Source organism: Haliaeetus leucocephalus, unplaced genomic scaffold, assembly GCF_000737465.1.
Source record: "Haliaeetus leucocephalus isolate CR32 unplaced genomic scaffold, Haliaeetus_leucocephalus-4.0 Scaffold730, whole genome shotgun sequence".
Taxonomy (NCBI): Eukaryota; Metazoa; Chordata; class Aves; order Accipitriformes; family Accipitridae; genus Haliaeetus; species Haliaeetus leucocephalus.
The window spans coordinates 2829368-2842193 of NW_010973166.1; the positions used below are offsets into that span (position 1 = coordinate 2829368).

Genomic DNA, 12826 nt, shown 5'->3' on the forward strand with positions numbered 1-12826 from the left:
TCTGAATATAGTCGTGATGAGGTGAAGACTCGATGGAGTGTGTCTGACTTCATCAAGGCATTTATTAAATTCCATGGCCATGTGTACCTGAGTAAGAGCTTGGAGAAGCTGAGCCCACTTCGAGAAAAGCTGGAAGAACAGTTCAAGGTTAGTTCTAACAACATATTAATTAGTATGTTGAGGAGAATATTTTTAGCAACTGAGTTCTGAAATTACAGTCCAATAATAACGTTTTCACATGCTAAAATACAGGAAGCTCAAGTAGCCAGTTATGGAAGGTTTGCATTGCAGGTAACAGTGGATAGTTCTGTTGACTTCTGCAAATAGTAGGGATTTTTCCCATTTGACATGTGGTGTGTTGTTGGTGGAGATACAGGAGAATTCAATGACCACTGATTCTCTGCTCTTTAACCTGGATGATTCTTGGATACCTGTGAAAAGCACTTGATTCATCTGGGAAGTGTTGGCTCAGTTGCCTGAGGAATTTTGAGAGCTTCATTTTTGGATGGCATTCATTCACTCCCACTGGTTATTAAGGCTGCTTTTAATCTTCCTCAGACAACTTGCCTCTCCTGTCAGTGACTTGCCTTTAAAAAGTATGCCAGTACAACCTTGACTTGTGTTTAGACTACAACTATTCAGAACACGTTTCCTCTGGAAAATCCAGGAGTACCCATTAATTTTATAGCCAGCTCATTAAGTTGGACAATATAGCAAAGACTGAAACAAAGAGAATTTTCTAAGGTATTTATACAGAGCAGTACAATTTCAAAGAGGACATCATACTGTTAGGTGCCTTTTGGAAACTGCTCTGCTTCAGCATCTTCATTTGTGGAAAATGAACAGGTAGCGTGGATATGTTCAACAGAGCAGTTCATGCTTTTCCAAATTAAGAAAGAGGAAGGTGGTCTTAGCAATATAAAGAATTACAAATATTTGCTACAGTGTCTTTTTGCATTTTTTGGATTGAATTGGGCTGCTACAGCTAGGTCCAAACTGTGTTTAAAATAAATTTTAAAAACGCAAAACTTCTTGTGAATTGTATTAGCTTTGAATGTGAGCTGCATGAACACTGGGAGTTAAAGTAGTGTTGTTTCAAAATTATACAGTTGTATCTCTCTGTGTGTGATGTTGGCTGTTGAACAAGTACTGCTTTTTCCACAATACTTATAATCAATAATTATGGGCATTGCTCAGGCATGTGGAACAGTCTTACTTTTCTGAACTGATCCAGGGTGTTAAAAGAGGGCTAATTGAGCCCTGCTTTGTTGCTTAGATTACTTTTTTGTTTATATTATGCAACATAAGGCTTAATTTACTAGAGAGCAACTCTTCTGACTTAAATGGGTTGAATGTGGATATGAAATTGGCTGTGTGGTGGATAATCACTTTAACTGTGTAGCTGATTTTACCTCTGAATGAGGAGAGCAGTTGTAGGGTTAGAGTGTTCAGCCAGGCCCATGATTCTGCTGCTGACAGCTCTGCCAGTTTGAGTTGTCAGCTGTACAGTGCTTCATGCCCTTAACTAAAAATCAAGGTTGAACATGGAGCTCAAACCTTTTCCTGATGCTTACGCTGGTTAATTCACTTGCCTCCCTGACTGTTGTGTCTGAAGATAAGTTGGTTATGGTTTAGGATATCTCCTTTTTTTTTTTTTCTCATAATGCTCCAAAAAAGCATTAAAGTTTCTTTTCCTGTTCTGAGAAACGTGTCTCTTACAGCATAGTTACTGAAATGCATTTGTAAATAGCTCATGCTATTTTAGTCCACTGTGGCATTCCATGACCCATGAAGTCAGATGTGGAATTAGTCTTTAATACATAACCACACAGTAGTTAAATTTTCCTGGGGTGGTGGTGTTTTTTTTTTTCCCAAATGTCACCTTCTCTGTGCTCTGTCTTCAGAAGACTGAAAAATACAGTGGATATACATGCCTCTGCAGTTCGTGCAGTTGCATTGCAATGTTGTCATTGCACATTAAAGTTGCACTTGCTCTGAAAGAGAACCATATCTAAGGGGGTGTTGATTTGTTGTGCATGTATGTGAGTTGGTGTGTGAGCAAAAACCTTGGGCTTAACAGTGGGCATCTGCCCATGTCCTCCTGGGAAGCCCAGTGCTGTGCTAATAGGGATGACCTGAAAATAAAATCTAGAATGAATGTTGCCTTAAGGGCAGAAGCATTAGTCAAGCAGTGAAATAGCAACTACTAATCCTTTCAAGTGTGTGCTTTACCATATAAAAATACATACATTGTACATGTGTCTTTGTTGCAGAGGTTGTTATTCCAAAAGGCCTTCAATTCTCAGCAGTTAGTACATATTACTGTTATCAATCTGTTTCAACTACACCACCTGCGAGACTTCAGCAATGAAACAGAGCAGCACAGCTACAGCCAGGATGAGCAGCTCTGCTGGACACAGTTACTGGCTCTCTTCAGTAAGTATGAAAAGTAATGGAATCCATTAGTAATTTGCTGTCGGGATCTAGCTTAATGGTGATGTGAGGTAAGTGATGAGAATAGATGTTAAGGGAGAAAGTTGAGAGAAGATGGTTGTGCAGGATCGTTTATGTCTAGCAATGCTGACTAACACTGGATTTGTGTGCCCTGGGCTTACTCTGTTTGAAGCCTTACAGAACTCTGCATCTTCTTCCTGGTTCTGAAGGAACACTTTAACTTGGGTGCAAAGTTGGATCCGACTTGGTGGGGCTGCTCTGCAGTTGGCTGCAATGTGGTCTGAGTTGCTTTGAATGGAGCTAGTTCTGATTCAACAGGACTGAAGTTGAAGCTGACTGAACTAGCACCTCAACTGCTTCTGTGCTCTTGATAATATCAACTAGGAGATAAGTGGGAGTGCAGAGCATTTTAGACTCTACCTGCATAATGCTGATTTGCTTAACCTGATCCGGCCCATGATCTGCTTGGCCTTGTCTGTAAACACCTAAATTTCTGAATAGCTGAATTTCTCCAGGTTCCAGCCTGGCGTTGATTCTGAAAGCACCATGGTCACACTGGTGTGGTTACTGTTTGTCAGCTTGTGTGCGCTAATGGGTCTGAGCTGGGTGGCTGCCTGCAGAGCTAGCTCTGGTGGATTTGTGTGCTTGCTGACCTGGGAAAGTGGATAAAATGCAGATAGATAGTTGAGTTGATCATTTCTATTAAATAAATGAATGAATATTTTTGTAATGGGCTTGTCTCACCAGATTTTGTTAACTTACCAAAACGATTTGCCATGACGCATAAAAGGAGAGGGGGAAAAAAACACCAAGATTCTGCTTCATGGTAGAAAACTCTGTATTGAAAAAAAGGTGTTCTGATCTGCTGGTGGATTTTTTAAGATTAATTGGGCTGCTTTGTTCTAAAGAACTAGCTCTTAAAAATAGGGTTTTATGGGTGGGATGTGTTTGGTTAGGTTATTTGGTCAACTTTAAAGTGTCATTCCCTCATCCTTTGGGGTTTGTTTTTTGTTTGTTTGGTTGTTTTTTTTCTGCTCTGTTTCTAGTGTCCTTTCTTGGAGTTCTGTGCAAGTGTCCTTTACAAAATGACTACCAGGAGGACTCTGGGGCTGCATATCCTCTTCCAGCTGTGAAGGTTTCAATGGACTGGCTGAAACTTAGGCCCAGTGTTTTCCAGGAGGCAGTGGTTGATGAAAGACGGTAGTGAGTGTTAATCTTTCTTTTGATACATTTGATTGCATAAAGTAATAATAACTGGTGATCCACAAATTAGTAATGGGAAAAGTGATTGTATAACTCATTATTACAGACATCAAAATGATAGAGAATGTGTGTGCTAAAAAGTTCATAAAACAAAATGTGAGACTTGTGGGCTACATGAACAAACTCACTGTTTTAATTGGCTTTAGGTTTGCATGTAACTTTTTTTAAGATCAGAGGGATCTACTTTATAATGTCTGACTTGAGCAGAACTACTGAGTGTACCTTTAGTCTAATCTATTGTAATGATTTCTCAGATTTATTGAGGTAGGTGGCAGGATAGTACTTGCCTTAATTTCATGCATTAAGCCATCTCTTGGGCAGTGCTGGAATTCAGTTTTCTTGGCTCATCATCCAGGAATTAAATTGAATTTAATAGAGGCGGTCTTTAAATGTCAGCACAGGCATTATTGTTCTGGACTGTTGCTCTGATTTTTCACTTCTGCTTCTAATCTCATAAATTTAGGCTTAAATAGTTCAAAACTCACCAACTTTTTTATAGCCTATTAACTCTTCATAAATTACAGTAATTCAGTAAAGTGTTTTTGACCTGTAAGGTGTTTCTTCAAATCAGAGTGACTGTTACTGACACAGGTGGATGAGTATTTTTCCTAGGGTGACCACTTTAAGGAAAACAGTGTGAAAACAGCTTGGTTAGCTGATCTTGTGCAATGTGCCACAGTGGTTTCAGCTCTGTCTTGGCAGTGTGTGCTCTAAGATGCGATTCTAGCCAAGGCTCATATTTTCTGTACATTGATGTGTGGGGAGCAGGGGTCCCTACAACCTCGGTTTGCTAGACGAGTAATAAGACTCGATCAGACGTGTGTAAAACCTAAAGCCCTGGAGCTTTGCAAACTTCAATTCCAGAGTTCCTGAAGGCAATATTAAGGAAAAATAAGAGTTCACAAATTGTTTTTAGATGGTAATAAGTATTACTGTATGCATATTCTGAAGGAAGACTTTATACCAGTATTTTAATAGGAAAGATTGATACTACTAGATGTAAAGTCATTGCAGAAAGGAGATGCAGGCAGTACTTTATAGAGTATCAAAATGAATCATCAGGTGTGAATATATATTTTGAGTTAGCCAGAGTAGGTCCTTCTGCCCATAAAACTATCAGTCTCTCTTTAAAGAACATGTCTGGTTTTTAAATCTGTGGTGTGATAACATGATGTCCTGAGGTACTTGTCGTACAAAAGAGTTGTGAAGTGGGCAGCAAACAGCTGTAAAGTGCACAGCTGAACTTCAAAAGGAAGTACTGTTAAGAATTGTCAAAATGGGCATTAGTTAGTAGCCATTACATTTGTTGGCTCTAAAATTTGAGATGACTGTCCATCTTCCCCATTATTTGTAACGATGAGAGTTTTCTTTATATTTCTATTGGAAGATCCTAATGAAAGTCATTCTTTGCAGACTACACACATGCATGCCTTTATTGGCCTCTGTTTAATAACCTGATGTCTGGTTTATATTGAAAGGTCTTCCTTACTCTGAATTCATACTTAATTGTGCTCGTTGTTCAAGAAGTAATCCTTATTCCTTTTTAAACTTTCAGTTGTCCCTACTCTATGCTTATCGTTTTCCTGTGGATAATTGTACTCCAAACTGTACAAACTTCTGAAACAGGAAGGAAACGTGTTTACCTAGAAAAACAGATTAACCTGAAGGCAAGAACTGAGGACAGAAATGACTATATCAGTACTAGTGTGTGCTCTTTGGAAATGAGTTTTCCAAACCTGCCCTGTGGAAGCCACGTTAGGTCTAAGTTTTCACATGCGTCACGACATCACTCTTTAGAGATCTCTTATTATGAAATCTCATTATTTCAAACGTTGTACAGGAAGATTGCAGTTTACTGTAGGTTGCAACAGACTTGCACTCTCCCTTTTTTCCTCCTTCTGTTCCTTGTCAGTCATGGGAAGGAACTAATGCTTAGTTTAGTGTAGAGAATGTGCATAAACATCATGTTTCCAGTCCCTGCGGCTGTGCAGGAAAGTGGCTGACCTCAGGCTTTCAGGTGCACGTTCCATTCTCCAGTCCAGGTGCTAGATGGTGGCTGAAAGCCTTGCTGAGGGAGGACAGATTCATTTCACTAACACTGAGCACGGTGAGCACCTTCCTAAAATAGTTTTCTGTTGCCCCTGTGGACTTGGTGCCCATCACTAAAGCAGAAGAAGGGTGCTTAGTCTTTTGGGTTGGAGCTTTTAAAAAATAGGAGAAAGCAGCCTGTTGGTGGCAGTTAAATGTTAACCACGTATGCAGTGATCATTGTGATTTTTTAAATTATTTGCTTCAGGGCCTTTTTAAAGAATTTCCAGTCATTGCTTGTACTGGTATTGCCAGTGCAAGGCAGGGAGACTGCCAGTTAGCATCTAGTTTAATGGTCTTACTCAACACAACTGTTACTTAGACGTTCTTACCTTTCTGGTAACCATTTCAGTGCTATGGTACTGTGTTAAAGTTTGCAGAACAGAAGTACTTACGTACAGCTGTATCTTAATAATTTGTTTTGCTTCTCAACTGATTAATTTACTGTGCCTTGAGACCAGTCAGCTTTGAACTGGACAACATGAATTGCAAACAGGTGCTTTGAACATTTGCTCATGCAATAGGTTTGTCTAGTTAAATTCATAGCAGGTTTTCTGACTTGCTGGGTAATGAACACTATGCTGCAAGAGCCTGGCTTCCTTTGAAACTTTAGACTGGCTTTTTAAAAACACTGCTTTTTTTCAAGAAAGTGGTCCTTTCCCTGACACTTGAGAGAAACTTTACCTTTTCTTGGGAATCAGAGGATTCATAGGAGCTGTGACTGTGTAACAGTTCAGTGTTTTCTTGGTGAATAGATTGCATGTTTTGTAGTTTTCACTTAGAGTTTGTCTGTTTTCTGATTTGTAGCATATGGCCCTGGCTGATTTCTCTTCTAAACAGCTTCCAGCCTCATGAGGAAGATCTATCCAGTAATAATGGTAAGTATACTTCTAGTCTGTGCTGTAAAGAACTGGGAATGATGCATGTTTTTCCTGATGTTCTGGGGAATTGCAGTTGAAGAGCAAATAAGGGAACAAGTTGTATTCTAGTATTAGTGCATATGAATAATTGCAAATGCTGCTTTCTCATGCTGAGCAGACTTTGCTCTACTTTATCATTGCTGAGCTCCTCAGATTGCAGGGTGGACCAGTACAATTGAGCATGTTAATAGAAGGCTCTACTGTGTGTAGTGACCTTGCTGAGGTATCTACTTATTATACTGTACTTAATGCTTTCATGCTTTCCTTATGCTGTTTACTGTCTATTTGCCAGCAACCCCCCTTCCAGAAGAATTTGAGTTGCAAGGATTCTTGGCTCTGAGGCCTTCATTCAGGTGGGTGACAGTTGAAGGAAATGGTACTCTTGCTGATGTCGCTACTTTGATAGACATTGACCTGTTCTCTACAGTATCTTATTTATGAATACTTACTACTGTATGGATTGACATAGGTATCTTTTCAAAACAACTATAATAGACAATGTAGTAAAACTCTAGGGAAAGTCCTGAGCTCATAATATTGCTCCTGACTTTTTTGTTTTTCTTCTGTAGTCTTCAGACTAGTAAATTGAAAGGGAAAAACTTAAGAAGTGAGGAAGGGAATACTTTTACATGAAAACTGCTTGATGTGTTTTTACTTTGCTGGTTTTTACTGTTTTTAACTGTATCCCTCTACCTAACATCATGCACAAATGCTGACTAAATATTAGATGTATTCACTCAACTATTATTTTTGTGATTTTTTTTTTTTACTATTACACAGATGAGCTTTTGGCCTTTTGTTTTTTCAAAAAACACCACCAAACCTCTTTAATGTAGGTGCATCTTACCAGAAGAGAATTGCATCTGTAAGTCAGACATCTGTAACAGTGAAGTTTTGAGTAGTATCTGGTGAGATTTTACAGCTTATAGTAGAGTAATGCTGACCAGTTGTATTTCTGAAGAAATACGATGTTGCAGAGGGTAATTGTGTAGTTAATATTATTCCCTCTCCTATGTCAATACTAGGAACTTGGATTTTTCCAAAGGCCACCAGGCAATTACAGGAGATAAGGAAGGGCAACAACGTCGGATACGGCAACAGCGTCTGATCTTCACAGGCAAATGGATCGCTGATAACCAGCCGAGGTAACTGCATGTAGCTTCTCTGTGTTTCACTTGCTGCTGTAAGCTTAGGTAATGCAGGTGCCAGAGCTGAATGTTATTTTTCTCACTGTTCGACACATCAATTGGATATAATGTGAACACAAGATGCTGACAGTGCTAGTAACATGTTCTGTGGGTCAGCATGCCATTGCTTCATCGACTGATTATGATAAGGAATGTATTTGGAGTAATATACTTGCTTTTCGATTCCTTTCTTTTTCAGGTTGATTCAGTGTGAAAATGAGGTAGGAAAGCTGTTGTTTTTGACAGAAATCCCAGAACTATTACTAGAGGACCCTAGTGAAGCCAAAGAGAGTCTCGCCTTGCAGGAAACATCTGTTGCAGACCCGCTATCTACAGATGGGAGCCCTGGACTCAAATCAGTTCTGTCCTCTGGCAGAAGCCTGAACAACAACTGTGATGCAGGGGAAAAACCAATGGTCACATTCAAAGAGAACATCAAGCCACGGGAAATTAACAGAGAGCAAGGGCGAATCTATCCCCCTAAAGATTTAGGTAGGGAAAGACGGGACTATAGCAAAGGAATAGTAGCCAATAAGAATGATGGAAAGAAGGACAACAATAAAAGAAAGAATGAGACCAAGAAGTGCGGCTTGGATAAGATGCAGGAAGCAGGAAAGCAGAACGTGGCAGTTCAGGTAAGCCTTTAGATCAAAACGATACTGCGTCTTAGGCAGTACAATGTTTGTGTCAGGGTCGTCGCTGCTTGTATAGAGTACAGCAGAGTCAAGGTCTCACTGTGGGCCCTGCAGGTACAGCTAATGCACAAAAAAACCAGAAACACATATATCTCAAAGACCAGGTATTAGTGATCTTTGGGTCTCTGCCCTTTTCTTTGATGCTGTCTCAGTTTGTTGGGGAAGAAAAGGTAGGGAGCAATGAAAGGTGATTTTGCTATGTTAACTATCTTAAAAACAAACTTCTACCTGTTGTTCCATAAATTATTCAGGCTTCCAAGGCATTGCATGGCCAGGTCGCAGTCATGCTCTTGGTCTCTTGTGAAGTAACTGGGTACTCTGCATTTTTGGTTCAGTTGACTTGTGCATATTCAAAAAATTGAACTCATCGCAAAAGCACCCAGTTGTTTGTGTGGAGTAAGACTTTCCATACTGTGCGTGCAGTCAGGTGGCTCTCTGGAAGTAGGGAAGGCCACACTGCACTTAAACTGTAATTCTGTGCTCAGACACTTGCTCAAAATTGTTGGTTTTCATATCAGCTGCTCTTTTCTCAGTCATATTTTTGAGGCATGCTTTTTTGCCCTATTTCTGTGAGCACTATGTACAAAAATGCTCACCTTATAAGTAGATAGTGAATTTACTGGTCTGACTTCCATTGAGTCATAGTAAATAAGGGTATAGAGTTTCAGGGTTGATCTGATCTGTACCTGGATAGTTTGGCTGCATCTCAGTCATTCCCTGATGATGCCTGGAGGCATTTAATGATAGTGATGGAGACTATTATTTCCCTAGAGAAACTGTGTTAGTTCTTCGCAGTTCTTGTAAGTGGAAATCATTTCCTAATGCACTTCATCTCCCTTGCGTCTGTGTTAGCCTATTACTGCTTCCTCAAACAGGTCTGCAGAATAACTTAAGTCTTCCTCTTTGCAACTGTTCTGAAGGCCTCTGTAATTGAGGTCTTGTTTTGCCTAGGCTAGACAAACCAGCTCTTTCAGTGTTTCTGGCTTGTCGTGTTAGGACCCCTGGATCATTCTTCTTGTTCTTCTTCTGGTTATTTGCTGTTAAACATCATCATTATGAAATGGAGGGTCTGAACTGGCAGTGTTGTTCAGTTGGTTTTGCAGGGGGTCCTACCAAGGGCTGTAAAGGGGAGTAGCCTACAGGAACCGTGTGGCAGTCATTCATGAGTCACTGAACAAGAGTCTGGTATCTGAAAAGCAACTTAGGTAGGTGAGTGAGAATAGCAGGTTTCTTATTTATTTGATGAACATGTCTGAAATGTGGTTGCAGGCCTGAGCACAACTCCCAGTTTCAGTGTTAGTGCCCCTGTCTTGCAAAATAAGGGCTTGAGGCCAATCAAAACCAACAGATCTTCTGAGAAGTACATGTAGTTTTCTGGATAGGGAAGTATTTTAATTCTAACCCAGCTGATTTATCAGAAATTTGCTTGTCTTAGTCTTAAGAGATAACAAAGCCAGGAAAAACTTACTTCAAACCCAACTGTAGCGGAATCCGTTCTGATGTGGTTGGTCACTCTTCATCTCTTGTTGAATAGAAATTAATTTTTACTTTTTAGTTCCATCAGCTGTATTTGTTACGGCAACTATTACAATGAAATGCCTTTAGTTTTATATAGTTTGGTGGACTTATTTATCCAGACCTATTCCAGAAGATGGGGAAGGTTTGCTTTCCTCTGGCTGAGGAGGAACCAGTGTAGGTTTTGCACTGACTGGTGGTCTGTTAGTGCTCTGCTTTGACCTTCCTTGATATTTCAAGCTTTTATCTTCTCCATAGCTCATTGCCTTCCAAAGCCTAAATGCTGCAAATGTTGCAGCTCCTACTTAGCAAAAATGTTAAGAATGTTATACAAAAGTAATTAATCCTGTTTTGCGGATAAGTTGAAAACTTCCACACTCAGACAGGATCATGAAAGCATGTCATAGGTTGAATCTCTGCTCTTTAGGGAAAATAATGTTACGTGCCGAGGAAGGTTGCATGCAGAATTGCTCAAGGTGTAACGTATTCTTAAGAGGCCACTGTGATGAAATGGTGCTTCTCTCAAGCACCGTGTAGGAACCCTCAGGACCGCTGGGGGAGTAAATATTTTGTAGTATTGACACTTCTGAAGTGAGGTCAAGTAGAAGCAGGGAAGCAACTGAAACTTGTCTGTCTTGATTAATCAATGTTAGTTATTTAGCTTTTAAAAGTTGACTATAAATCTTGGGGGGGGGGGGGGGTTTTGTAAGCCACCTTTGGAAATGTGTCATAGCAGCTTTGAGTTCATGATGTACTAGAGCTCATGTTTTAAAATCCCATGGCAGGAAGACTGTCTTTGAATTCTCCAACATTGCTATAAAAGAATGCACAGCTTTCAGTATGAGTTATAAAAATGCTTGGCTCATTGTGGAGAAAAAAGGGACAGCACAATACAAGTTGAATATACAGAATGTGATGAAGGGTGAAGGTGGGCAGTGAACAGATGTGGCATGAGCAGGGGCTGCATCATTCATGGTGCTTAGCATCAGCCAGAACCCTGAGGTGGAGTTCCCTCCTGGCTTTTTCTAGCGGGAGATCAAAAATACACCCAAACCTCCCAGTCTTACAATCTGCTTTTTTAATTAAACACAAAAAATAAACTACATTCCCATAATGTCTAAGTGGGGAAATTCAGAATTATTTGAAAAACAACTTAAGTGTTTGAATGCATCTACCCCTTTACTACTGTGTTTTGGCAGAAAAAACCTGCCCTCTAACTCCTTTCAACTCAGCAGCACTAAATGTTGAAATAAACAGCGCACAGTTTTGTTTTGTTTGGTTTGGAGTTTTTTAATTTGGTCCATGATAAACCCTTTCTTTCAACCACCTTTGAGGCTTGGCATCAGATCTGCTCCTGGGCCCTTTCTGTATTGCCCGGGTTCCTTGCTTGCTGTCTTTTTCCTGCCTGCTCCATCTTGCATTCCAGGCAGTTCTGCCGAGCTGAACAGAAAGGGAAAGTAGTCTTCCCCTCTGTCTTCCTCTCCAGGAAGACCCAGACTGCAGCAGACTCAGAATCAGGTAAACATTACATTACATTCTTCTCTCTGCCTTTAACTGGTGCAGCTCTTTTTAACAGAACATACAGCAGTTACACAGTAAACTGAAAGAGGTTAAGCACTTCTGCTATTTGTCTTGTATGCTCTTGGCCAAAAGAATTTCATAGTATGCAGGAGTTTATGCATATAAGTCACTGTATGGATTAGGCTGAAAGAGTTCCCTAGGAAGAATGTGGTGGTGTTTGTTTTTTAAGGTGCTGCAGGTAAGTAGCATGTGTTAGGTTGAAGCAGTGCCCTAGGAGAAGCATAATAGCATCTGCACTTTTTGTTTTGTTTTTAGGGCACTGCAGGTGAGCAGCATGGTAAGTTCTTTGTATGGTCTGAGGATATTATGATGTCTGCTTCCCACTCTCTTGCTAGAGAAGGAGCCTGTTGCAGTCTTCTGGGTAGCTATCCTTAGAGTGCTTTTGTGAGGCAAGGAATGCCTGAGGACAAGCTGGGTAACCTGCCTGAGGTCAGTGAGGAGGGAGCTGGGTTCCTGTGTTCCAAACCTCTCCCAGTTGCTTAGGGAAAAGAAAATAATCTCTCAGACAATCTGGGAGTTCATTTTTTGGCTTGAGACATGATATGGGTAATTACAGGAAAAGTTACCTAATTTCTTCTTTCTTTTGCATTAGGTGAAATCCCAGACAGAGATGAGGAAGACTCCGGTGTCTGAAGCCAGGAAAACACCTGTAACTCAGACTCCAAGTCAGGCCAGCAGTTCTCAGTTCATCCCCATTCATCATCCAGGAGCCTTCCCTCCCCTTCCTAGCCGGCCAGGTAATTTGCATTCTTTTGAAGTGTGATTTACTGTTGACTGCAAAGTAAATCCTGTATTAGTGGTTGTTACAGCCTCTGAAGGTAGGAGCTGTTTTAATGAGCGTAAATTCTCACATTGATAATCTTATAAAGTAGTAAAGAAGGGGCATAGCAGAACTGGAATGAGGTAAATAAGATTCCTTATGCTTTGGAATCAAGGTCTGTCATGAAATCTGCCACCTTTTTGGTTAGTGGGTGTGAGATCAAGGAACTTAACAGTAGGCTGTTTCTGAATTTAGTCCAAACATGACAAAGTCTTCTGCTAGCTCAGGAGGAAGCGTTCTCTGTGCATAGGACTCCATTACAAAAGATCAGTCACACTGCTTTCTTCTTTAAAGTTCAGTTTC

The 12826-nt window shown here is 40.3% G+C and overlaps 1 protein-coding gene across 3 annotated transcripts in view; it reads left to right on the plus strand.

Moving 5' to 3' along the window:
• SMG7 (SMG7 nonsense mediated mRNA decay factor) overlaps positions 1-12826 on the plus strand; it is a 55421-nt gene that overhangs the window by 31128 nt on the left and 11467 nt on the right. For 2 of the 3 annotated variants that reach the window (XR_775213.1, XM_010580682.1), the window contains exons 8-15: positions 12-147; positions 2274-2436; positions 3501-3657; positions 6613-6683; positions 7018-7078; positions 7751-7870; positions 8112-8547; positions 12296-12440. Coding sequence is in view for 2 of the 3 variants with exons in the window: in XM_010580682.1 (XP_010578984.1) it covers positions 12-147; positions 2274-2436; positions 3501-3657; positions 6613-6683; positions 7018-7078; positions 7751-7870; positions 8112-8547; positions 12296-12440 (1289 nt within the window). In the remaining variant the exon portion in view is untranslated. The remainder of the gene's footprint in view (positions 1-11; positions 148-2273; positions 2437-3500; positions 3658-6612; positions 6684-7017; positions 7079-7750; positions 7871-8111; positions 8548-12295; positions 12441-12826) is intronic. The other variant, XM_010580681.1, reaches the window with a different exon arrangement.